Below are 26,494 nucleotides of genomic sequence, written 5' to 3'. Positions count from 1 at the left end.
TAAATACATACATGTCCCCAGACTCTCTGTATTGTAAAAGTACGGTTAAAGAGGAACAAAATTAAGCGTCCCCATCACATACAAGGCCTAGATATGTAAGAAAGGTATGACCAATGTCAAAATCTACAAGTCTCAACATAAAAATTAGTTAATCAATTATCAACAATAAAAGCTTATTCCTTTTACAATGGGAATGATTGGTCAAGAGCAAATTTAAATTGAGTTCACCTTTTATCAGATACAAACATTTCCATGATATTTTTAAATAGAGCAAAGAAACAAATAAATTATCTGAAAGCTTACTACAGCAAAAAAGCTTTTAACAATGCTTACAAATCCATATACACACACACATAAACAGTATACTGTTATACACTTTATTGAAATAAATGGTAATTCTTGTATTTGTACAAATCTCTTCTTTACAATGTGACTAGTCAGGCATACATGTACAACCTTTAAGATTAAAAAATAGGAAAGTCTTCTCTGAAAAATACTATCTTCAATTGTCAAGCTGTCTTCATGTTTCCCAAAGATCCTTTATACATTTTACTGAACATCGAACTTTTATGAACAATTTAAAGAACTAAATAAATTACAAAGAGATGATGATAAGCGTGTTTTTTTATAACAACCTTGACTACTTTTATTACCTGGTTGATTGAGATGATGTTTAATTCAAAAGATGAAATGTGTTAATAAATTAATTTTTATTATGGAATTATTATTCAATATTCTTGTTGTTTATTTTTCAAGGTTTAAACTTGTTAATATGTGTTATATTATTGAATGAGTCACAACAAAGATATAACCAAACAAACAAACAGTCCTGTGAAAATTCTATTTCTATTACTAGCAAGTCCATTAAAATTCAACCAGAAATGACTCCACAATAATTTTTTTGAAAAATTGTAAGTGATGAGAATTAATGCCATTAATTTATGGTGAAAACTACTTTGATTGCTGCAATTTCTTGATGATTCTCTTGAAATCTTAAGCTTGAATGTTAATAAGATCTTTACTGAAATCTTTAAAATATATTTTGATTCATTTTATAATAAACATGAAAAAATCATTCTGAATCAATAAAAAACATGCCAAATAATAAATATTTAGACTTTTCTAATACTCAAAATCTTAGCTACTATAAATAATTTGAATAATGTTTTATATGTTTTTATATTATTAAGATCATTTCTGAGATCAAATAAATATATAACTGAAAACTGAAAAGAGATATATGCAATTCTAATAAATAAAATGACATGTTCTTCATAAATCTGCAGACTTTGTTCTCGACTTAAATTTCTATTACAGTGATGAGATTTCATTAATACTTCAAAAACAACTGTGATTAAAAAACAATGCAGCCATCATGAACAAACTTGTGAATATTTCACTGTTTGCAGTCATCAGTTAAACTTACATCAATACATGTGTAGCTAACGCTACCTACCCTTAAGATATTTCAAAATTGACAAACAAATATTTTTTGGCTTTTAAGCTTTTGTGGAGACGGATTACATAGGCTATGCCTGTTGCTCAATCCAATTCAATTTATTTGAATAAAATATTGTTTAAACAGTAAACCAGAAAAAAAAGGAAAAAATGCCTATCTACTGGCTATTTCTCTCTAAACATGTTGGAGGAAGAAAAGGTATATTTTTTAGGTCTTAGTGCATCAATGGTGATCAAAATAAATTAGAAACTATCAATCATCTTGTTTAAATTTTGCAATAAATTGAGAGAGTCACTAACAAAATATATTGACTGGTTGTTTATATTTAGTGGCCAATATCGGAAGACAAAAGACAATTTAAGTATTATGGGGCTGTTCAATAAAAACATATATAAGACCCAGGTAAGGCACTTCAAATTCTAAACATGGTTTGGGTGTCAAATACTTTTGTGTAAACTTAACATGTAAGTGATATTCTTAAAGTGAACCCATTTTAAAAAATACCTTTCCTGGGTAATGTAAGTTTGAATGGATATTCCTAAGCAGCTATAAGCTATCTTAGTTTTGCATCATAATTTGCATCCGTCACAAAGTTCAATTGTTTTGACTTCCTTTTCCTGTCAGTACTAGAGGTCTGAGGTAAAACCTGGTTATTGTTCATTACATAACAAACTTTATTCCATAGACCACGACACATAGCAATCAGTTTCACATCTTTGACTACTTTTTTGGCAAACTTGAGCTGTTTCCTGTAAATACAGAATGGGAAAAGTATTAGTATACAGATTATATAATAATTTGCTAAAATATAGTTTATCCCATGCTTTGTGATGAAATATGATTAAAATAATCTGTAACTGAGCTTGCTTTCAATGTATAGGGTGAAAGATGGACACATTTTGTTAAGATTTAACAGGTAAAAAACAATATAAGATAGATAAAAGAATGAAAATTAATAACTGAGTTTTAAAATAATTAAAACGAACTAGAAAGTTCCCGAGGTTAAAAAAAGAAAAAAAAACCATTGAGTCACAGTATTATTTTTATGCATTTAATCAAATTATCTGAGTTATCTCCCCTTATGTGGTTGCTTCAATCTGTTAAACAAATAATACCACATAAATATTATTTGTACAAGCTTTTGAAACTTCTATAACTTCTATTTGCAGCACTAATCCCATACTTTAAAACTAGAGGCTTCAGTGATCAAGAAGTGCTTATCTGGAAAAAATATGTTGATAATATTTTCCTTTTTTTTTTTTAAATTTTCTACTTAAAAAATAATCTGGAAACAAACTACCTTAAATACTGTGGATTCATTTATTTTCGTGGGTATTAATTTTCGTGGATGGAGAAAAACTTGCACTTTCCTGGATATTTGAATTAGTGGTATCCCAAAAGTCTGCATATAATCAATACCAATTTACATTTCGTTTAACATTTAAATGCATTCCTGTCCGAAGGAAATCCACGAAAATTGTTATCCAAGAAATAATAATGAATCCACAGTATATAGGTTAAGGATGAGCTTACCTGATTATATATTTACTCTCCTTGAAGTGACCTTGCTGCATCAGACTGAGGGCAAAGAAAAGTCTACATCTAGATATTGTAATTGGATCTGCCATCTCCATAGCAATTACCATCTGTTTAAATGAAATCTTTCCTGCAATGACAGCCTGGAAAAAAAGATGCATCTATAATTATATTTCATACTACCGGTATATCAAAATTATTTTAAATAAATAAATGTGCATACAAATTAATAAAACAGGGTCTATCTTACTAAATATTGTATTACCTTGATAAAAATGCATATTTGAATATAATAATTATTGCCAAAACAGATCTCAGTTCATCAATAGTGATAACATTTTTTTTTTAGAGATAAAAGTGTTTTTTTAATACTATGAATCTCTGACTTTATCAATTAGATACAATCTGCATTTTTTTAACTGAATACCTTTATCTACTGTAAATACATATATTTGTATGAGTTGGTATAAATGTTTGCAAGGTTATTAAAATTAGTCCCCTAAAGTAGAAACCCACTACATGTATAAGAACTTACATGAGATTCAAAATAGTCCCCTAATGAAGAGTAAGCACCACCTAATGTAGACAACCAAGCCATGGCATCTTCTAAATGGACTCTTTACCAATAGTCCCTGTATAAGTACTTACATGAGATTCAAAATAGTCCCCTAATGAAGAGTAAGCACCACCTAATGTAGACAACCAAGCCATGGCATCTTCTAAATGGACTCTTTACCAATAGTCCCTGTATAAGTACTTACATGAGATTCAAAATAGTCCCCTAATGAAGAGTAAGCACCACCTAATGTAGACAACCAAGCCATGGCATCTTCTAAATGCATTTTCTTTATCAACAACCCCTGCATTCTGTAATACCTGTGTTAAAAATAGAATGTAAATATGATAATATCAATTCAATAATTGTGAAAATAAACAACAGTACAGTAATGTTTAGTATTTTGAGGTTTTATACAGTAACTCTGATTATTGACCAGTATGTGAAATTGTGTCATGATATGATACACCACTATTATTATTTTCCATAAAAAATTAGTTGGAGAGCCACAAAGAAATCCTATTCTGTTAATCTTATCTATGTATTTAAGTATTGTTTAGGTTTGTCAACAGGGTAAGCATCTCATCAAAAATAATTTCCATTGGCAAGTGTCATGGTCAGAAACATGGCAATACTGTTACGTTGTACATACTAGACAATGCTCGCAAAATTGTGGTTCAATTGGGCAAGTGTTGAAACAAAGAATTTTTAAATTTTGAAGGCAGCGAGCATGTCAACTGATCATGAGCAAAAGCGTATATATGATACGGATAGTTAATGGTTTCCAAATTGTGTTATTTTCTCAAAAATTGGTGTTTTCTGTGGAAAAAAAATAGTTCAAAGACAAATTTGGGAATGTGGGAAGTACAAAACACTGTACATTTAAACGTCATATCACAAATATTTCTGACTTTCTATGGTTTCAGATCTAGAGGAGATGTGGCTAAATGAAATCTGTCTCTTCCTTAAATAGTGTAGAAGTTGTATAAGTGCTAGATGTGCAATGAATCATAGGAGAATTAAGAAATAATTCATGGGGGCTTGAATATATCGTGATTTTACCACGGGTTGGCACTTTATGACAAATGGGTGGAATCAGAAAAAATGAAGATTTTAACATATTGGGGCATATTGTTTGCCCCATTATATTTAGGAAAGTAAATTAAATGTCAAACCAACAAGTTCAATACCAGCTAACTTGCAGCCAAATTTCATTTAGATATCTTGTACCAGCCAAAAGTTTTATTAAAAAAACATGTCAAATTTGTCAGGAGTGTGACGCTTTTTGTGTGACAGGATTTTTTTTTAATAATTTACATGTTGAGTAAAAATTATTATGATGAATGCATGTATATGAAGATGGTTTATAATCATTCTTCAATACTAGGTTTTGTAGATTATAGATTGGTGTTATCATTGCACAAATATTATGTAAATAAATATACATTGTGAAAAGGTATGTACCAAAAATTAATATTGGCAAAATTTGATAATTTCTAATTTAAAGTGTTATGGTTGTATTTTAAAGGAGTATTTGTGTGTAAAACTGGTAAGTATTTATTGTATACATGTATAAGCTATCCATAAAAGGCTATACAGACATCCTGAGGTGCATAATTCACATATTGGATTAACTTCTATACAAGCACCCAAAAATGTCAGGAGTGTGACAACTGTCTTTAAACATGTACCAAATTTATATAATGCTTTTCATCTTACATTGTTATTTATTTTTCAGAAGCACCTGTTCCATAGAGAAGAAAAACATTTATTGCAGCTGTGATAATCTATATGTTGAATCTACACACTTGATTTTTAGATGTCAGGAGTGTGACACTTTTTTTATACATTCAATGACATTGTTTAAATTTTAATTACATATTAAAAAAAATGATCCATTGTTACTTGGTGTCAAAATTTTGATAGAAGAAGGTTAGTAAATACAAAATTTAAACAATATATGTCATTGAATGTATAAAAAAAGTGTCACACTCCTGACATCTAAAAATCAAGTGTGTAGATTCAACATATAGATTATCACAGCTGCACTAAATGTTTTTCTTCTCTATGGAACAGGTGCTTCTGAAAAATAAATAACAATGTAAGATGAAAAGCATTATATAAATTTGACAGTTGTCACACTCCTGACATTTTTGGGTGCTTGTATAGAAGTTAATCCAATATGTGAATTATGCACCTCAGGATGTCTGTATAGCCTTTTATAGATAGCTTATACATGTATACAATAAATACTTACCAGTTTTACACACAAATACTCCTTTAAAATACAACCATAACACTTTAATTTAGAAATTATCAAATTTTGCCAATATTAATTTTTGGTACATACCTTTTCACAATGTATATTTATTTACATAATATTTGTGCAATGATAACACCAATCTATAATCTACAAAACCTAGTATTGAAGAATGATTATAAACCATCTTCATATACATGCATTCATCATAACAATTTTTACTCAACATGTAAATTATTAAAAAAAAATCCTGTCACACAAAAAGCGTCACACTCCTGACAAATTTGACATGTTTTTTTAATAAAACTTTTGGCTGGTACAAGATATCTAAATGAAATTTGGCTGCAAGTTAGCTGGTATTGAACTTGTTGGTTTGACATTTAATTTACTTTCCTAAATATAATGGGGGAAACAATATGCCCCAATATGTTAAAATCTTCATTTTTTCTGATTCCACCCTTATGTTGATTAAAAAAAAAAGAGAACATATTCTATATATTCAATAATTTCATGAAATTTCGATAGAATTGCCTGCTGGTTTTTGATACTTTTCTTCCAACATGTGATAAATGCATTCATATTATATATTTTTTTTATATATATGATATGTGTCAAATATGTCAGGAGTGTGACAAAATCCCAGAAATGGATGCTTTTCTAAAAAGATGATTACTTTAAAAGTGTAGCCTATATTGGTATATTTTTTTTTGCTGATTGTTACCAAAAGTTGCGTCTTTAATGGAAAGGTGTTTTTGTTAATATTCTTAAGTAATTTTTTTCTGTATTTAAACTTTTATAACCAGGTCATTCATAATCTGCCATACATAAAGTGCTAAAACAGGATTTTTTTCAAATTGATGGCGATAATGTATAGAGAATTTGGTATCCAAATGTTCCTTAATCAACCTGGCATTAATAGGAAATATGTTTATGCTTTTAATGTATTCTTAATTGATGTAAATCATGTGTATATGTTTAGTTGTATTTGTTCAAATTACTGATTTTGTTAGTTATTAAAAGTTAAAATTATTCTTAATGTCTTAATGCTTTGTCTGGACACTTAAGTTTCATAAAATAAATGATATGGTGAAGGTGGTGAGACAAATCCTGAACCCCAAAAAATATGTTTATTTTTGACCATGCTCGTCACACTTTTGCCTCATTTTTTCTGATTCCATTTATATTTTACCCTGAGCGTTAGCCAGGGGTAAAATATCGGCATAAAGGGATAACCTGTGGTAAAATCACGATATATTCAAGCCCCTATGAATTATTTCGATTCTAATAGGACAAATACTGCAATTATTTTGGATCAAAGCGCTCTAGGTGGAGGCAAATATTTGCCGTTCTGGTAAATAAACGCATTATTAAATTGACGTTAAAGAACGGAACAAACTGAATTAGTGACATGTTTTAACTATTTAAAATAACGTATTTAGATAGTTTTGGATGAATTTAAATGATAATTTACTTATATGTCTAACATGTATAAAAAAAAGGCTTATATCACATTTAAGCATCGTTTGTTTACGTTTCCTTGTTGTGATGATTTTTGGATTCACAAGCGTGAATTTCCCCGTAAAATGCTTATATATTCTGACGTCATCGTTCTATGACGTCAAGTTCCTCATTCATTAAAAAACATATGACGTGGGGGTAAAATGGGAACAGCCCATGAAATATATTCATATTTTACCACGGGTGTGTACTCAAAGCGTTTGAAGGACGTCATGTTAGAATGAAAAATCCTTACCAAGCATAATCTATTTTCTGTGGTGGATATACTGGCTGTATTTCAATGACAAAAGGCACTGCTAAACATCCGTCAAATATATCAGAGAAGTCTCCATCACTGGGATAATAATCATAAATAAATGAATGCCTCTTCTTCAGCCTCCTTAAAAATCTTCGTCTAAACTTATATGACCATTTCAGTTCTGAAGCAATACATGAGGCAAAATGAGCTTCTAATTTGACAGTTGCTTTAAGAATTGGACAAATCTCTGTGGCTCCAACAGCACAGCAAACTCCCGGAGTAATGTTGATTTCGTTATACTTATAGTGTTTACCAACATTGTTATCTATACAAGTATTGTTTACATGTGAGGAGTCACATGGTCCATAAATGTTTGGCACAATCTTAAGCAGACATGGATGAATTTGCCTGTTGAAAGTATTCAGAATGAGAGCAACGCCTATCTCCTCAGGTCCAAAATTAGTATCAGCTAGTTCTTGTGAATAAAACCAGTAGTCATGAATCCTCTTGTCAATCACAACATACAACAGGTAATCAGCCATCACATTCTGAAATAAAACATCAGACCTTATACATATTATAATTAAACCAAAAATTTAGTTGCCATTATCATTTGATATACAACATTGTACAATGTACATGTGTAAATGCTGACTAATTCTGATAGTGTCAAAAATCAGAAGATAGGAAGGAGTTCTTTTAAAAGAAGAGAAACTGATACCACTATAGAAAAAAAATAAGAAAACAAAAAAATACTAGTATACTAAACTTTGACCAAATAAACACTACCAAAATCAGGGGGTTTAATTGTTAATTAACTCAGGACTCAAGTGCTCCAGATTTCCTATCGAAGGTCATGGTTTTCTCTCAGGACTCTGGCCTTCTCCACCAATAACAACTGGTTGCCACGAAATAGCCGAAAAGTGACATTAAAACACAAATAAAATGCTTTGCTAATTGCAACCTGATACGACTGCAAAGGTCGAACCCTTTAAGTTGGAAAAATTTGGACACAATATTTAAAATTGATTGTATGAATTTGAATTTTGATCCAATTTTTGACATTATATAGGTTTCTGACACAAAGAAAGTGTGGTCAAAGATCTTACAAATCTATTGTACAATACTGTGCAATTGAAGATTTCTTCTTGAAACTTATCAAAAATTTTGAAAAAAATGTGAATCCCTTTAAAAAGTTGGACCCCCTTTTACAACTTTATGAACAAAATTCATCCCAGCTTTCCCTTTGCTATATGGAACCTTGTGGTATTATGTCGGAGATTCATACACTTACACACAAGTTACTATCTGGAAACTGGAAAAATGCTTGTTTTTGGCCCCCCAATTCCTAAACTGTTGACCTCATAACCCCTTGAATGAATCTCAACCTTCTACTTGTGGTATTAATCATTGTGATACAATTTCAAGGCAAGAGAAATACCTTTGTTATTCCTGTATGATTTTTAATCTTAGTTTCTTACATGTATAATTCTGGGTTTAGTATGACGTCCAAGGGTCCGGAAACAGTCATATTTGCCAGTCATGTCCTAAACTGAAACTATAATGTCCTAAACTTTTAATTTGGATTTAGGTCAAATTTTATTTTTCAACCGTAATAATTTCGGTCATTTCGTTGAGATCAACTTTCAAAATCGCTATTTTGAACATATTTTTGATTTGTTATCGACTTCCTGTAATTAAACTGCCACTTCAATAAAGTGTTATATTCCTGCAGGCCCTCCTAATAACTATCTTAATGCCTCGGGGAGCTATTGGCTAATGATTGCTAATCTCTTTACCTGTGTTTTCAATTCACACCTGGCAATTAATCGCAAGCTTCAAAATATTATTATAAAGAAATAAAAATTCCATACCAACTGTCTTCATTATTTAATTACTCAACAGGTCAGACAATTGTCAATTATGATTTAAAATTTAATTAAAACTTCAATTTATGTAGAAAAAATGTTTTTTTACTTCTAACACACGTGCTTTGTTTACTATGTAATACGCATGCTTGAAATTCTCTTCCACAGATTTAGACAATTAATTGTAAATTTAAAATAATTCCATCCTAAATATAGCTAGTCATGCTAGTGCAACTATTTTAATTAAAATTCTTACACTATTAAAGGTATAATATTAAAAAGACGATGATTTTCTTGTGAATTGGATAAACAAAACTAATCCCGGAAATGAGTCCGGAAATGTTTGTTTTAGTATTGTCACAGTACATCCAGTTTGAATTTTGACTTCAGAATCAAAGGAAACGTAAGCAATAACTGACAATATTATCGTTTTGAGTCATTAAAATCATTTTATTTTTAAACTGTTGCCTTCCCTTAATTGCTCTTAAACGATTTTTGGAAAATGGTAGTACAAATCATAAAGTAAATGCGATGCAACAGTGAAACAAGTTTGTTGATGCTACGAACATGACAGTCGAGTAATGAGTCTCATGCAGTAATGTGATTTTGACAATCATTTTTTGAAAAGGGGCATCAACTTTTAAGTTGTATGAAAATGACCGAAATTAGGTGAAAAAAATTCCGGATCCTTGATGACGTCCATTATCACTGAACTAGTATACATATTTTTAAGGGGCCAGTTGAATGAAGCCTCCGGATGGGGGAGTTTCTTGCTACATTAAAGACCCATTGGTGGCCTTTGGCTATTGTCTGCTCTATGGTCGGGTTGTTGTCGCTTTGAAACATCCCCCATTTCCTTTCTCAATTTTATTATACACAATATATTATTCTCAAACTAGAAAAATGCTTGTTTTGGGCCCCTTTTCAGCCCCTAATTTCTTAAAGATTGGGACCAGCATCCCCAAAATCTATCCCAACTTTCATTTTGTAGTAATGAACCAGGTTCTTAAAAAATTTCATAGAGATCCATCAACTGAAACGAAAGTAATTATCCGTAATGACAGTAAACCAATCTGTCTTCCGAGGCAGATGATGAAGACGCAGATGACAACATAATACCATTATACGATCCCCAAATAATGTTTGCGGTCGTATAAAAATCAAATCAGGTGACCTACATGTATATTTTTTATATATACTTTTATTTTCATCATGAAATGGCCCCAATATATTTCCAACTTATCTGTGTGCATGCATGTACCTTTTAGAGACCTCTGAAACTGTGTCAATATAAGCCTACCTATAGACTAACAAAACAATCAACAGACTATTCCAAGTAATTGAGACGTCTTTTTCTGGGACACCTTCCTACGATATACAGAATATCCTCAATGTAGAAAGGCGTCCCAGAAAAAAAATCAAAAAGCCATGCCAGACGTCATAATAATTTGGACTACCAACAGACCAAGGCCAAAAGGTAATGGCAAAGCAAAATGACTGAGGAGTGAAGTGCCAATTAGTGACCAAAAATGTTTTCCAAATTTTTAATTTATACATTAACATCATGAACATCGGAGTTCTTAGTGTATACATGTATTATGACTGTAACTGATAGATACATGTATATACCAGTCCACACGCACTTGTTTTTATCAATGGGAAGGTCGAATATCTATATAAATGAATAGACACAAGTGAACTCAATGTGGTATTCACTGAGCCAACTGGATATTACGCATATATTTTGTAGTGTTGCGGGTTATCAAAGTATGAATGAGAATATCATGCATGCTGAATTATAAAGTTATCGATATATATTGTAAATTAAAGTCAGTATACTTATTCATGTGCAGCTCTCGACACATACCATTCCGTCTGCTTAAAAAAAAGTCTTTGAAGCGTTTTAGATTTAGCATTTTTTATAAATACATATTCAAGCTTTTAAACTACCTAGATCGTTTACATTTCCGGTAAATAAGAACAGGCTTGTTGACAAACATATCTTGTCTGTTTTTGAGTTTAAGTCGTTAATCCTCATCAAATGGTCAACTTTAAACCATCAATGGTATATTGACCAAAATAATGAAACTAACAAAATACATTTTGTAATGATCAAATTTCAGATAGGGACAAAACAAAGACCATGTCATGCAATGACTTGTCTGTTCGCTGTTCACCGTGTCAAATAATTCACAAATTCTATTTAAATCGTTCACTTGTAATGACCTCATTTTGAAATTACATATTGACATGCAGCATACAAAATGAATGCATACCTTTAATCAATTACTTGAGCTGGCCTTGATTCAGGAGGGTACTAACTTAAACAGTTGAAAGGAATCCGGGTCCATTCGCCCTGATTCGCGTTCACCATACTACCTGTTCGCCCAGGGTCCATTCGCCCAGATTTTTATTTTTTTCTATTTGTTGTCTAGTCACATAATTTTAAGTATTTGAACAAAATATGTTGAAGTTTGTAAAAAAATGACAGAATATTTACATTACCGTAATCATTTTTTCATTTTCCCTTTGATTTACAGAGTAGAATACTAATAATATAACAAAATAATTGTAATTTCAGTCAATCATGAATGTATGCAGTATGAGACTAGTCTCCGAGTATAATAATAAATGAACGTGTAAATCAACGTATTTCAGTAAAATACATATGATTTACAGTTCGTACATCATTGTGTTTTAAGCTGAATATCTTATGAAAACAAAACATTTGATTTTTATTAATAATCCATCAAAAGACAATTATCACAATAAGTATCTGATCTGAATTATTTTGTCATTGAACAATTAACGATCCTAAACAAGCCATAAACTTTTAAATATTTCCCTGTTTCCATAAATTTCAAGAATATATACTATAGAAATATCTGAATAAGTTTATTCAAGTTCAATGCCCTGAAAATAAAATTTTTTTAGTAGGGCGAACGGACTCTCTGGGCGAACGAACTCAGGGCGAACGTACCCAGGGCGAACATGTTATTAGGGCGAACATTCCCAATACCAACACTTAAAAACCTTTTACAGACAGGTGTCACACATCATTTTCTACTACAAATGTACTGTTAGCGTCAAACTGATTATAATTGTAACACTCCTCTGATTGGCTGACATTGTTTTGTTTAATATGAGACAGGCATTACCTGTAAATGAGGACTAAGTTTGTATTTTTTTTTTTAATTAAATCATGTTGACAAAAGAAACAGAAATACCGTAACGTTTCTGATATTGGTTCTGTTGTTAGGGATTTAGTTATGACGTTATTTAATGCCTCTTCACATGTACCTTTAATTCGAATCGAATTAGCTACAGTTGTAATCATTTTTGCTAATCGTGTTCACACACTCTTCTCTTTTAATTCGAATTGATTCAAATTTGCTAATTTGAATTAACTAATTCGCATTACAAATACATTTTTTTTCATACAAATTAAAAGTTAACATCGTTAGGACAGTAAAACGAATTTTACGCGCATTCCAATTCGAATTAGAATTGACATCAGGACGTTAACGTTTGGAATGCGAATTAAACTAATTGAGTGATTCGCATTAGTTAATGCGAATCGAATTCGAATTACGTGTGAACTCAGCATAAGTTATGAAGTCATATTTAATGTAACCAAAGAAACGCTGTAATCAGTTAACGTTTTTTCATTTCAAACAATTATTAAAAATGCGCAGATGCAGACACGAAAAGGAAGTAGATCTGAAAAAAAAGTTAATGATTTTGAGTTCATGAGCATTTAGTAGACTGAAAAATTCAAGAAATTTTCCAAAATTTTTTTATTTATTTTAAAATTAATTTTTCTACCGTAATTGGGGACTATCATAGACCATGACGACATCAACGTTTTTCATGATTTACGTTGGTTTAAAATGAAATTTTGAATTAGAATATAAAAGAAATTACTGTAACACAATTTATTTTGTCAGTCTATACGAAATAGCATACAAAATGTGGTGCACACTGTTAAGTAACTTGCTACACATGTTTTTTTAGTGTGCACCACATTTAACAGTGCATATTTCACAGTACTGCATAAAAAATTACTGTTTTTTAGTCTGGAAGGTACCCCATTACCAGCCTTATTCAGGATCACCCTAGTTGTCTACGGCCTAGTTCCAGGGATTATTTGCCTGAATACTTTTTGTACCTGTTCCCTTAGGATACATTCTCCTTGATCCTGATCAAAATTTATAATCACCTTTTTCAAACCATACAATTTATAATGAGAGAAGCAAAGAATTTAAAGTCATTTACCATGTTTACAGTTAAATTTTCAATCTGTAAAGATTTTGATCAAGTATATATGTTCCAGACTGCATAAATATTTGGACCGTACGCGCGTACGGTCTGGCTAATTATAAGAAGTGGGTCAAGTTAATTAGATACAAATGCATATAACATGTATAACAGATCAACATAACTTAACTCTCAAATTAATATACAAAAGTTCAATTGTAATTGAAATAAAAAAATATATTTATTAACTATTTAAAAAATTCACGCTTATTAAATCAGTTTATCTCTTGTACTTAGCATGCAATCTGTAATACATTAATTGAATCATTATCACTGAAATTGAAGATAATTATGGGAAATAAACATAATGTGGGAGGATATTTTTTAAGAATAGTTAGCAACTTTACCAAAACATGCAAATGCAACGGAACATGCATGAACTGCAAACGTGTAAATGAAAAAAAATAGTACGTTATACTTGTGGTAGCAAGTGTCACCTTAAGCGAGAGTACCAAAATAGTATTCAGATACAATTAAACAAATATTGGATTTCAATTGTTCGTTAATTCATTTTATCCATCTTATTGTAGTAATAACAATTTGTAAAACGAAAAAGAAAAGATTGTGATATGTATTTGTTTAGAATAAACCCAAATGATCAATTAACATGTATTGATAGCTCGTACTGGACCATACTTCGGCTGTTGTCTGCTCTATGGTCGGGTGGTTGTCGCTTTGACATATATATTCACCATTTCCTTTCTCAATTTTAGTGTATATTCATACGGTCCGGCCGTACGCATATGGTCAGACCGTACGCGTACAGTCCAAATACTCATATGGTCTGGAACATACATGTATTTAAAGAAACTTTATCAACGAATATACGAGTATACTTATACGGTCCGGACCGTACACATACGGTCCAAATACTCATATGGTCTGGAACATACATGTATAGACACAACTAATATTTATGTACATTTATTTAGAGAAACTTTATCAACAAAATTATTAAAAGTTATATATACATTTTCATAACCCCCCACCCCCTCCACTCCAAAAAAAAAAAGAAGAAAAATAAAATAAAATTCATAATTAAAAAATCAATGAGTGCATGACTGATTGAATGTAGTAATAGGATGATATGTTTTTTTTCTTCTAATTTTAGGTTTACTACAGGTACATTGGAACATCATGTAGAAGAAAAACATCATAATTTACAGACATGGCCAATTACTTTGGACCAAACTCTGCAGCTTGGACTGCAAGATCTGGAGTGGTTCTAGACCGAGAGAAAAATGGTCCAATGGCCTTCAATGGAGCCCCAAATATAAACATGATTATGTCTCAGACTGGGAAGATGGGGTTTGATGACAAACAGAGTGTACCTCACAATAACGGACAAAATTTACAATCACAGAGAGATGGTCAAAATGTAGGCCTGGCATCATCTAGTGAAAATATCTCATCTCACCCAAATGGTCCTCATTATAGTAATGCCAGTATTGCTCACAACTCAAACATGCAAACCATGGCTGCTTCAAACTCAGGAAATCATCAAAATATGATTCCGAATAGTATGACTTCTCAGTCAGGAGGTTTTTCTGTAATGAATTTAATGGATACAGGTGCATCAGATATGAATTTTGTGTCCATGGGTGGTCAAGGAATGACCTCAATGAATAATATGATGGGTGGTCAAGGAATGAATTCTATGGGAAGAACTATGACTTCAACAATGAATCCAGCATCCATGGGTGGTCAAGGAATGACTTCAATGAATAATATAATGGGTGGTCAAGGAATGAATCCTATGGCTAGAACTATGACTTCTACAATGAGTTCATCATCCATGGGTGGTCAAGGAATGACTTCAATGAATAATATGATGGGTGGTCAAGGAATGACTTCAATGAATAATATGATGGGTGGTCAAGGAATGAATCCTATGGAAAGAACTTTGACTTCTACAACGAATCCTGTGTCCATGGGTGGTCAAGGAATGACTACAATGAGTAATTTGATGGGTGGTCAAGGAATGCCATCAGTGAATTCCATGGGTAGAACTATGACTTCTACAATGAATTCCACAGGATACAATATGACTGGATTACAACAAAATGTACCTCTGATGAATGCCAATATACCACCTCATATGTTTATGCAGGCTGTAAACTTTGATTCTTCACAGAACCAAGAAGAAATGAATAAAACTATGGGTATGTGTAAATTGCGTAATGTGTGCAAAATACCCAAACACAAATAACTTATAATGATAATAGTCAGTTTTTCAACAAGAAAAAAACCTTACTGATGGCTTTTAAATTTTGTTAGCACATTTTGTTCCGTATCTTTTTTATATATTTAAGCCAAGGTTAGAACTGAGTTATAATTTACACAGGAGTTCATAAACATGATAAAACTATGTACACTAGTTTTTGAGTAGTTTCTTATATTATTTACTGAAATACATCGTCTGTTAGTTTAGAATTATTAGTATTGCTCAATTACATGTGCCATGATATATATTAAGTAATTACATGTATAAAGAAATAATGATAGAATTATTTATACCAATTTAGAAACCTCTATGGACATACTGGAACAGCAGCAGGCCATGGAACAAAGCAAGTTGTTACATAGATTTAAAGAACTTAGACAGTTACAGATACAACAACAAGAAATGTTAATGAAGCAACAGCAAGATCAACTAGAGTCACTCAGATATGAACAACAAAACGTACATTCTGTTATAGCTAAACAACGCAAAAATCAGTGGGGTATGAAATTCAAATACTTTACATTTAGAAATTTTTGAAATGTTTTGTTCATTTAGAAGAAAAAAAACATGATAGGTTTTATTTAAAAAAAAAATTAAAAAAAAAGAGCATTTTTAATTTTGACAGAACAATTTCTGTGCAAAATTTATTGATTATGACATGTCAGAAACACTAATTATTTTACATGCATGGATGAAGCAAATTATTTTGAAACTAAGCCTTATATTTTTATGCTTTAGAATTGATAGTATTTTGAATTTAGCTTTATAATACTTGTTTATTTAAAGTTTAACATTTTGTTATTAGTCCTTTTGCAAGAATATTTCATTTATTAAAGTTTTTTCAAAACTTTCATCAGGAGGCCAGGTAAATACAGATTTAGGTGAAACAAGAACACCACCCAAAAGACAGAAGGCACAAGGAAGTGGATTGGCTAAAGCAATGAGCATGACACAGCAATCTCACCAATCACAGCAAGCCAATCAATCACAAAAAAGTTATGTGGACTATGCTAATCAGGTCAGATTTGTTTGATTTTTGTCATATCATAATACATTGGTAAACAACAGACACAAAACAAAAAATATAATAAAATAAACATGTTTCAAAAACTACTGTATTATATTAGTTATTTTGGTGTAATCACATAGATGCCAACCATTACGATTTTTGCGTAGTTTTTCCGATTTTGCAATAAAAACTATGCTATTACGGTCAAAGTCGAATAGTTACGAATTACCAATCATCGCCGTTCAATTTTGTAAAACACAGATTTTTATCATTACTTTTCCGTCCTGGTCTTGTATTTAGAAAAAGCCAATGTAATGCTTCTGGTTTCTCGAGAGTTATCAACCTATTGTTGAGTAACTAACTGACTTCCGAAGAGGCAAACTTGCATTAATGAAGTAACTTTCCCTCTTTCTCTACTTCTCCTTGACAAAACGAAAATGTACTAGTCGAGAGAACATCTGAACAATAAATGAATGGAATACATACTACAGACAACATGTTAAACGACAAATTTCGTGCACATCACTTTGCAACAATTTTTATTGGTAAATGCACATTTATGAATGATTACTGAAAACTTTTAAAAAATACAGAAATTTTGATAGTTTGTTACTGATTGTGTCAAAAGGGGGTTGGCATCTATGTAATCAGGGGTGTACAGAATTTTACACCGTTGTTGAAAATTCATACACCCTGAGGCACAGCCGAATGGGTGTATGAATTTTCAACAACGGTGTAAAATTCCGTACACCCCTGATTACACATAGATAACAAATTTATTTCTTATGAACAATTCCTTTACTCATTTTGAAATTGTAAAAATGGTAATGAAAAATTTCCAGCGTAATATTTTTTCAATGTCCATGCTGCTGCAAATTGTAAAATACTTTTTTACTTTATTTTTGGAAAAAATCAGAAAATTTTTGTGTTCTTTTGAGTTTTTAGCATTTTCTTCTTATTATTTATTTTCTTAATTTATTCTTTTTCTTTATTTTGGCAAAATATTATATTTTTTTTTTTTTTGGCAAAATATCATTTTATTTTAAAATTTGGCAAAATTTTATTTATCCCCGGGTGAACCAGGGTGGGGTGTTATTTACACCAGGGTAGTCAACCAATATGATTGCAGTATTTTTGCTGCATAAGAAATAATTAATTTTATTATAAAGATCAAATATTTATCACTGTTAAAACACGGGGATATCTGACAGGCAATAACAATATAAAAAATGAAGTTTAAGAATCAATATCTGAGCACAATTGTCAAATAAAAGGACAAACATGGAAATTTAGTCATATTTTTCTAAAATCTGTTGTCTAAGATCTTCATGAATTATTTGAAAAATCACTTTTGCTTTCATAGTTAAACGAACAATCATATTTGAAGGTAAAGTTCGCTTTTCATTTGATGGCTATTAAGACTATGTTTATGTTTCTGTTCACTTCACAAAAAAGACCAAACAAATATATGAACAGCGGTATACTACTGTTGCCTTTATTTATATGTGTACTTACAACCCAGTGAAATACTTTATAGGTGACACTATAGAAATCTTATTTCCTATCCTTTTCACATTTAAGTAACTTTGGGAGTAAAAATGATAAAGATATTACTTCTAAATACTGGTATGAGAAAATTATTAAATAAAAAATATGCCTGTAATTTATAAAATCTATTTTCAGTCTGCCTTGCCATGCCCAGTGATGTATGTGCCACTGAATGAAGATAATGATGAGATCAAGACCAATCCTGACCTGTTTAGTGATACCAATTCTCATGTAGGGAGCCAGTGTACAGAGGATGGATTCAGACAGTTACCAGATTCTGCTTCTGAGGTGGGGGAAATCCCACAGCTACCAAGCAGGAAACCAGTCAGTAGAGTTTCAACCATGCACATGTCTATGGTATGATAATCTGTTAGATTTTCCAAATGAAAATTAGGGAAAAATCAATAACATGCAAAACAAACAACATGAATTTTGATGAAAAGGAATGCTATTTGCATAGCATCTGTATTAAGTAGTGGATACAGGATTTCAGTAGAAACCTGCCCCATTAGCCACCAGTCTGATGCCACAGACTAGTAAAATTTTAATTGGACAAGTAAATTTTTGCAAAACTTTGTTTAGACATGTAAGGAAAATGTCTTCGGACTAGTAGTTTGAAAAGATATTTGTGCAGACTAAAATTTAGTCTGTCTGAGTAGATAAATTAAAAACTTCACAACTCAAATGTACCCCCAAACAAAAAATTGTTACAGACATTATTCAAACAAGACTGTAAAAGGGTGACAGTACTGTCCTTTTAGTATGACCTTAAAAGATTTGTTCTCTACAGGATGTTGAGTCCGGGTAATTGTTATACGAAAAAGGAAATTCTGGTTTCTTCATTTTAGAAACAGTTATATTATATCCTAGATAAATTTTTAATTCAATTTGCTTTAAACTAATTTCAAATTTTAATATTGACATTTAGGAAATGAGCAGTATTTGTCTTGTTAAGACATATGAACCCTATCATCTATAAAAGTATTTACATATATATCAGTATAATCTCCTAAATATTTCCATTTCCATAAGCATGATAAGGCTATGTTATTACAAAATAAAATTTGTAAAGTTTTGCTTTTTGCTGTCTTGTTCTTCTTAGATATTTGTATAATGACCTCTAGTTTTGAATTGAAAATAAATATGGGGCATAAATGTGAGATAGCACCCCAACAACCCAAAATAACAAAAAAAAACATATATTTTTTTTAACAACTTTTCAACTCCACAAAATGTCTATTAGTAATTAAAAAATAATGCATTTTACATTGTAGAAGAAAAGTTTAACAGAAGATTTGGAGCACGATGAAGGTTTTGGTACCCAATCATTCCGGTCATCAGGTCAGACTGACCACCTCAGGCCTCAAAGACAAATGGACATGATGGATGGTCAAGAAGTTTATCACGAGGATGAGGACAGTGTCCAGTTAGAGGAGCAGAATCTTGACCAGGAAGAAGAATACGATGATGATGATGATGAAGAGGAGGAAGAGGATTTTGATGTAAGCAATAATTTGTTTGTTTGTTACCATAGCAATCAGTTTTTTGTTCCAATTTATTGTAGTGCAAATGATCAGTCCATGTTTAGTTAAATGAAGGTATGTTTAAATTATTTATTAGATATTGAATCCCAGTTACTTTGTTGAAAGAAAAAAAACCATAGACATGATAGAGTAGCAAAGGGAGAATAAAAAAATAATATAAAACAAAGCATAAAAACAATGACACTATTGCAAAAAACAATGAGAAAAATAAATAACTAAAGACTGAGTAACACAAATCCTGCCTAAAGATGTGGGTTATATGCTAGTGATCTGGAAGAGTAAGCAATTCCTATTCCAAATGTGCTGCACATTTATATTGGTCATGGCAATTAAAAAGTACAAAATTTAGATAAACCTTTGATAAACTTCCCTTAGAAATTTCAATATGATACACTTAGACCTATTGGCGTAGTATTGCTGTTTTTGAATCCATGACACTTGAACCTAGACTTGTGCGTCAGACATTTTCTCTTATTTTATTTTATGAATGGCTTTCATTTATTTTGACTTTATTGAACCATAAAACTAATTTTTGACTCTTCACATTGAATAATCCGTGAAGTAAAAATAAATTATTGCCATTCATTATAAATAAATTTCTATGAAAAAAATAGGCTCAAAGAACTTTTAATACTATTTATATTAAAACAATAACAAAATACACACAATTTGGCGTATGAATACACAACATCAGAATGGGAGTGTCTCCATAAAAATTGATAACATTGAAAATAAAACTAATACTTTTAACCAATCAGAAGACAGTAAATACACCAAATTTATTTATAACTGTATGGGACCGACTGTCATTACCAGTAATTGCAGACAAACAGCAATAAGGTGTATTCAATCATTATCTCCTTTGATTTATATTATAAAATTTGTACAATGATCAGGTTTGAGAATAACACATGTTTGATTTATTTTTAACAAGGAGGAAGACCAAGATCATGTGACCTCAGAAGAGGAGGACCAACCAATGACAGGTGCTACACTGGATGACAGACCAGTAATTGGATTGGGAGGTTGGCTTATTTCATAATATAATTGTGTGTCATTCTTAATGGAATAAGTAATTGAAAACAGTTAAAAAAAGATATTTGTTTAAGAATTTTTTTCTTGAAACTTATGGGTAACGGGTATGTAGAGAAGAATTTCTACTAAAAATTTAGATAAAAAAAAAATTTGATGTACAGATCTACATGGTTTCTTGAAACTACAAATATTAAGTTCATATTATAAACTTCATGTAAATACAAGTATGTACTATGTAATATCAAGATGTATTTACTTTTAGAGAAAAAGACTTTTGAAGAATTACTAGAAGAACAACTCAGAGCAGAGGAGGAGAGGGTGAATATATTTTCTGTCATATTATAAGAAAAAATAAAAGAGTCCAGAGCATTTGATCTCTGTAGTCAGCAGTAAGCTGTAATATTACAGTTATTTAAAATGTTCTGAGTATGAATTTCCATGTGCAGGTCTATCATGAAGCACTATGTAAGATGAGTTTTCTGTTCTTCTTATATCTTTTTCACCAAAGCAGTTGATTCTATTACATCATAGACCTTTATTCATTGATAAGTACATTTTTATAGAATCAATAAAATGACAGAGGGAGATAATTTGACAAAACCTCAGAAGGCTGGTGGTAAAGAGGCTGTTCAAGAAAAGACCAGTTAATCTTTTAAAACTTTTAGCTTTTCACCAAAGTATTTGATACTATTACATCAAAGATTTTTTTCTCTCTAATAAATATGTTTGCATTTAGAGACAACTTATAGTTAGCATTTTTTTTTCAAATTCTGACGATGTTGGTGAAAGGTGAATTTAACACATACATAGAGGCAACTTTGACTGATGTAACATTGTTTTACTTTTTTTTAGGTACAAAAAAAAAAAAACTCCCTTTACCTCCTTATACTCTGAAAAAAGGCAAATATTATTGAACATAAACTGAACATGAACCACATTTATAGTAATGCTTTATTTGTCTACAGATGAGGCTACAAGCATCAAAAGGAGAAAACATAGAAAGTCCAAAGAGATGTTTTTTGAAGAAAGGACAAGGAATAGCTAGGTATGGTTTGCAGTCCAAATCTAAACCAACAAAAGATTTGAAATCTGTGAAACCTAAAGTGGATAGTAATTCCTCACAACAAAACAGACTTTCGAAACCTGATACTCAACAGAATAAGTCTGCCAAACCAGACAGTAACTCTAGTCAGCAAAATAAAACAGCAAGGGGAGATAACAGACCAAATAAAATGTCAAAGGGAGATAATTTGACAAAACATCAGAAGGCAGGTGGAAAAGAGGCTGTTCAAGAAACCAAGAAAAGAGGGGTAAATCTATTTTAAACCTTTAGTTTATGATTTATATAGAAATGCTGACTTACATAAACATGAACATACAAGAAATTTTAAGTATGGACCAGGGTATTTTAAACCTAATTTGCTGAAGTGTCATGACATCTTTGATAATTTTATACTTGTGGTTAAACGATTTAAAAGCTTCTATGAAATTACAGGTCTTTCCATAATGCTAGCAAGACAAAGGTTTGTTTGGTTTGCTTGCTTTGTTTGTATTTATTAATGTTTGATCAAGCATTGTAATTAGAATTGACATTTGAACACAATCTAAAAAGGCTGATTTAAGGTGTTACCCATCACTTTCACTAAAATTAATTTGGCTCGTTTAATTTTCACTAAATCTTGACAATGTATTTACTTTGACCCTTGAACAAAAATATAAAAATTTCAAAAATTTTGAACCAACCATTTTGTCAGAAAAATTACACTGGTTATATAGCAGTTTGACAAATACCAATTTTTATCATTGAGAAGCTTAAATTTCCCTTTACAACACAACGCAAATAAAACATTTAGATGACTTTACGGAGTTATCTCCCTGTAGTGTTAAGTACCACCTTAACATTATATTTGAATTTGATTTAACATTATCAAATAATCAAATTTACCTATACACAGGTTTAACTCCGCCTTTTCCTATTGCTTGCAGATGGCAATATATATCTTAATTACAATGCTTGAGCAAACATTTATACAAACAAAGCAAGCAACCAAACAATCCTTTGTCTTGCTAGCATTATGAAAAGAGCTGTAAATTGAAAAAAAAATTAAGCACATTACGTGTGAGATCTTGCATTGTGTGATTTTTATTTGTTAACTCAGAAAAATAACAGAGTGATAAATATAGATTCTTACATTGGTACCAGTGGATTATCGGATTTATCCAATCGAGATAGTTAAATTATCAATTTTAAAGCCGGAGCCGCCTCGGCGAGGACTTTAAAATTTATAATTTAACTATTGAGATTGGATAAATCCGATAATTCACGAGTAACTATGTAAGAATCTGTTTCTCTAATGATTAAAAAATACATTTTCTTTTTTTTGTTAACCGAAAATCCCCTTCGAGTGCCTTTCACATTGCACGAAGTTGTCAATTTCATTAACACCTGTTAGCATATTTTGATTCATCCAATTAGCTAAAAAGGTCATGACCCTTAAAATCATCCAATGATGATCTGAGATCACCGGCAACCACACGTTGATTAAATTTTTTTATACAATGGGTTAGGAAAGCGATAAATTTCCATAGAATTAGAGAAATAAGTTGTACGCTTTGTGTCTAGAATTCATATATGATAATATTTGTTTAACTTTGATTTTTAACCATTTATTGAAAATGAAGCATACTCTAATTTTGGAAATCAATTATTCTGATTCTCTGTATTTGTAGACCTGGCAGGACAGGAATAAACTGAACTTAAAGACTTCACCAGCAAAGAACCAGAAATTAACTAAATCTCCACGAGAGGATACACTACCAAAATATCAGCAAACAAATAATGGCAATGATCAAAAAGTACAAGATAAAAGACTACTTAATAAACCTCCTAAAGGAGAACTTCCTAAAGGGAGACAACAAATTCAGAAACCAAATGGAAATGCAAATAAACAACAAAGAACTGAGGAAAGGGAAACAGTGTCAGATTCCCCTGATTTCATGTCAGATAATGATTCATTTGTTGTAAGGATTAAACAAAGAGCAAAGAATGATGTATTAGAGAAAGAAGAAGTTGATGAATTTGAATATCTAGAGAACTGTGCAGACAATATGTCTTTTTGTAGCCAGTCATCGTTTGTAACCAAAATATTACAGAAAGATAGAATGAAACCAGATCCTTTAAAACCATTACTACAGGTAAAATTACAGTCATTTTTACAAATTTTATAATATACGTTCAGAAGATTTTTGTGTTTTTATTTATTCAAATAATGGGGACTGGGTGAGTCCCTTTAAGAAGAACTCCTATTCTGATAACAGAAACATAGACCTGTATGCAGATTTTCTTTTTCGAAATTGCAAAAATTAAACTCACATTTTTATTCATTCTTGAAAAATCTCAATAATAAATGCACGCAATAATTTCTGAATTTATACTTTCAACTAATGCCTATAGATTTTAGAAAAACTAAATTGGTTGTGGGACATTATTTGCTGATAGTGTATATCTGATACACAATATAATGGTCTTTTTTTACATTGACCAATATAAGATGACATCTGTTTAAAAATGTTCAAAGTTATTAAAATAATCAGCAAAAATTAACAAGACTACCAAGTTGACTATGTAGCTCTTTGTCTGATGAAGATTTGAATCAATAATTTTTTTCGTTCTATCTTTCTTGTAGTCTCCCAGAACATCAGTGGCAATGCAGCTTCAAGCTACAATCAAAAATGCCACACAGCAGCATGAAAATTTACAACAAAATGTTCACAGGTAAGTGTAATTCAATTTTAAGTTTGTTGTTGGAAAAAAATGAAAAAAGAATATAAGTTACTGAATAAACTATAGAAAGTGCTTCGAACAGTTGAACTTTTAAAAAGGGCCTTAAAACCTGAATTATTAGCCTTACTTATGCAACTAGAAGGACACTTTTTCAACTGTCAATTACCAATGCATGAGTTTGAAATGTGGATACTATATTTTTTATTGTCATTTGAAACATTTGATAGGATAGACCAAAAATATTTGTCCTGCAAACATTATGATGTTTATGAGTGTAAAATAAAAATCAGTTATAGGAAAACCGAAGACTTGAAGCTGGTGGACAATGAAATTAGATTAAATTGTTATGTATTCAGTCATTAAAAGCCTTATTTTTTATTAGAATTTTGTGTATACAGTTTGCAATTTATGCATTTACATGTATGACTATGTAACTATGTTGTATCAATATGCAAAAAAAAAGTAAAATAATGAAGGCATTATTTTTCAGATTCATGAAAACATCAATATATTGTTTGAATTCATTTATAAAAAAAATCTTTATTCCTCTTTATAGGAACATCGAGACTGAAAATATAAAGCAACCAATGCTTCAGCCTGAACAGATGAAGAAACAAGAATTGAAGGTGACAAAACCTCAAGTTCAATCAGATGAGGAAGAAAGTTCTGAAGAAGACGAAGAAGATGATGAAAATGAGGATGAGGAGGAAGAAGAAAGTGAAGAAGAAAGCAGCGATGAAACAGAGAGTGAAGATGATAGTGACAGTGATGATTCTGATGAAGAGCTGCCAAAATCCCCTTCAAAGGTCATGACTAGAAAAGTGGCATCTCAAAACACTGTTTCAAATCTATTACAAAAACTGAAAATAAATTCACATAATGATTCTTCAGCTAGTCTAAATACAAGTTCGTTTATTCCGAATCCTAAATCTCCTTTAGTTATATCTAAAGAAGTAACTGCAGCAACTAAATCTAAGTCTCAAGGATTTAATGGTCTAGATGAAAGTGTTGATTCAACGGATTTTAAAATTCATAGTCAAATTTCTAGTCTAAGAAAATCAACAGATTCTACGTCTGACGATGGGAAAAATGATAGTGATGATAGCGAAAATTCTTATTCAAACTTAAAAATTCTTCCAAAAAGAACTGGGAAATATGATAGCAGCGAGACTGATAGTAAATTTACCTCTGACTCAGATAATAAGCATCAAAGTGAATCAGATGATAAACATTCAAGTGATTTTGATGATGAAGAGGAATGGGGAGACACAACATTAAAGGCCAAATCTCCCAAGGAGAAACGTAATGAACAAGAAGGTAAGAGTTTTATGATCTATATAAATTTTGTAAAAAAGCTCTCTAGATATTTAATCAATCCATTAGGAAAATGTTAATTAGTTTAATTGCCCTTACCTAGAGAAATCCTTATCAAATCACAAATTTGCCAAATTTTATTAATTTCTTTGATCTATGTTTATATGTATTTTATTTTATCAATCACTGTGTATGATCAAGAATCATAACTCTCATAAAAACATATCAACAGAATTATCGAAGTGTTTGAGAAAATGTGTGATACAGGAGAACTGAACAAAATA

The 26,494-nt window shown here is 30.9% G+C and overlaps 2 protein-coding genes across 3 annotated transcripts in view; one reads left to right on the top strand and one right to left on the bottom strand.

The window, feature by feature from the left end:
* Positions 1 to 869: 869 nt before the first annotated feature.
* LOC134680902 (uncharacterized) lies at positions 870 to 11,343 on the bottom strand. 2 transcript variants are annotated; one of them, XM_063540192.1, is made up of 5 exons: positions 8,357 to 8,477; positions 7,565 to 8,115; positions 3,757 to 3,871; positions 2,993 to 3,138; positions 870 to 2,208 (listed from the first exon to the last, which is right to left on the bottom strand). In XM_063540192.1, the coding sequence occupies exons 2-5, from the start codon at positions 8,107 to 8,109 to the stop codon at positions 2,013 to 2,015; spliced, it is 1,002 nt and encodes a 333-aa protein (XP_063396262.1). In that variant the 5' UTR covers positions 8,110 to 8,115; positions 8,357 to 8,477; the 3' UTR covers positions 870 to 2,012. The 2 variants fall into 2 exon arrangements, with proteins under 2 accessions (XP_063396262.1, XP_063396263.1); XM_063540193.1 differs by lacking the exon at positions 8,357 to 8,477 and adding an exon at positions 11,275 to 11,343 and having other exon boundaries at positions 871 to 2,208.
* Positions 11,344 to 11,393: 50 nt separating this feature from the next.
* The window catches only part of LOC134727611 (centromere protein J-like), a 33,170-nt gene continuing 18,069 nt past the window's right edge, over positions 11,394 to 26,494 (top strand). Inside the window, exons 1-13 of the mRNA XM_063591993.1 lie at positions 11,394 to 11,500; positions 14,864 to 15,914; positions 16,278 to 16,475; positions 16,834 to 16,994; positions 18,669 to 18,890; positions 19,808 to 20,035; positions 21,003 to 21,102; positions 21,375 to 21,430; positions 22,078 to 22,422; positions 23,843 to 24,307; positions 24,799 to 24,888; positions 25,279 to 25,286; positions 25,453 to 26,213. Of these exons, the coding sequence (XP_063448063.1) occupies positions 14,921 to 15,914; positions 16,278 to 16,475; positions 16,834 to 16,994; positions 18,669 to 18,890; positions 19,808 to 20,035; positions 21,003 to 21,102; positions 21,375 to 21,430; positions 22,078 to 22,422; positions 23,843 to 24,307; positions 24,799 to 24,888; positions 25,279 to 25,286; positions 25,453 to 26,213 (3,628 nt within the window). The 5' untranslated portion in view covers positions 11,394 to 11,500; positions 14,864 to 14,920. The remainder of the gene's footprint in view (positions 11,501 to 14,863; positions 15,915 to 16,277; positions 16,476 to 16,833; positions 16,995 to 18,668; positions 18,891 to 19,807; positions 20,036 to 21,002; positions 21,103 to 21,374; positions 21,431 to 22,077; positions 22,423 to 23,842; positions 24,308 to 24,798; positions 24,889 to 25,278; positions 25,287 to 25,452; positions 26,214 to 26,494) is intronic.

This window comes from Mytilus trossulus, chromosome 8 (genome assembly GCF_036588685.1).
Source record: "Mytilus trossulus isolate FHL-02 chromosome 8, PNRI_Mtr1.1.1.hap1, whole genome shotgun sequence".
Lineage (NCBI taxonomy): Eukaryota > Metazoa > Mollusca > Bivalvia > Mytilida > Mytilidae > Mytilus > Mytilus trossulus.
This window is presented reverse-complemented; position numbering and strand designations above follow the sequence as displayed.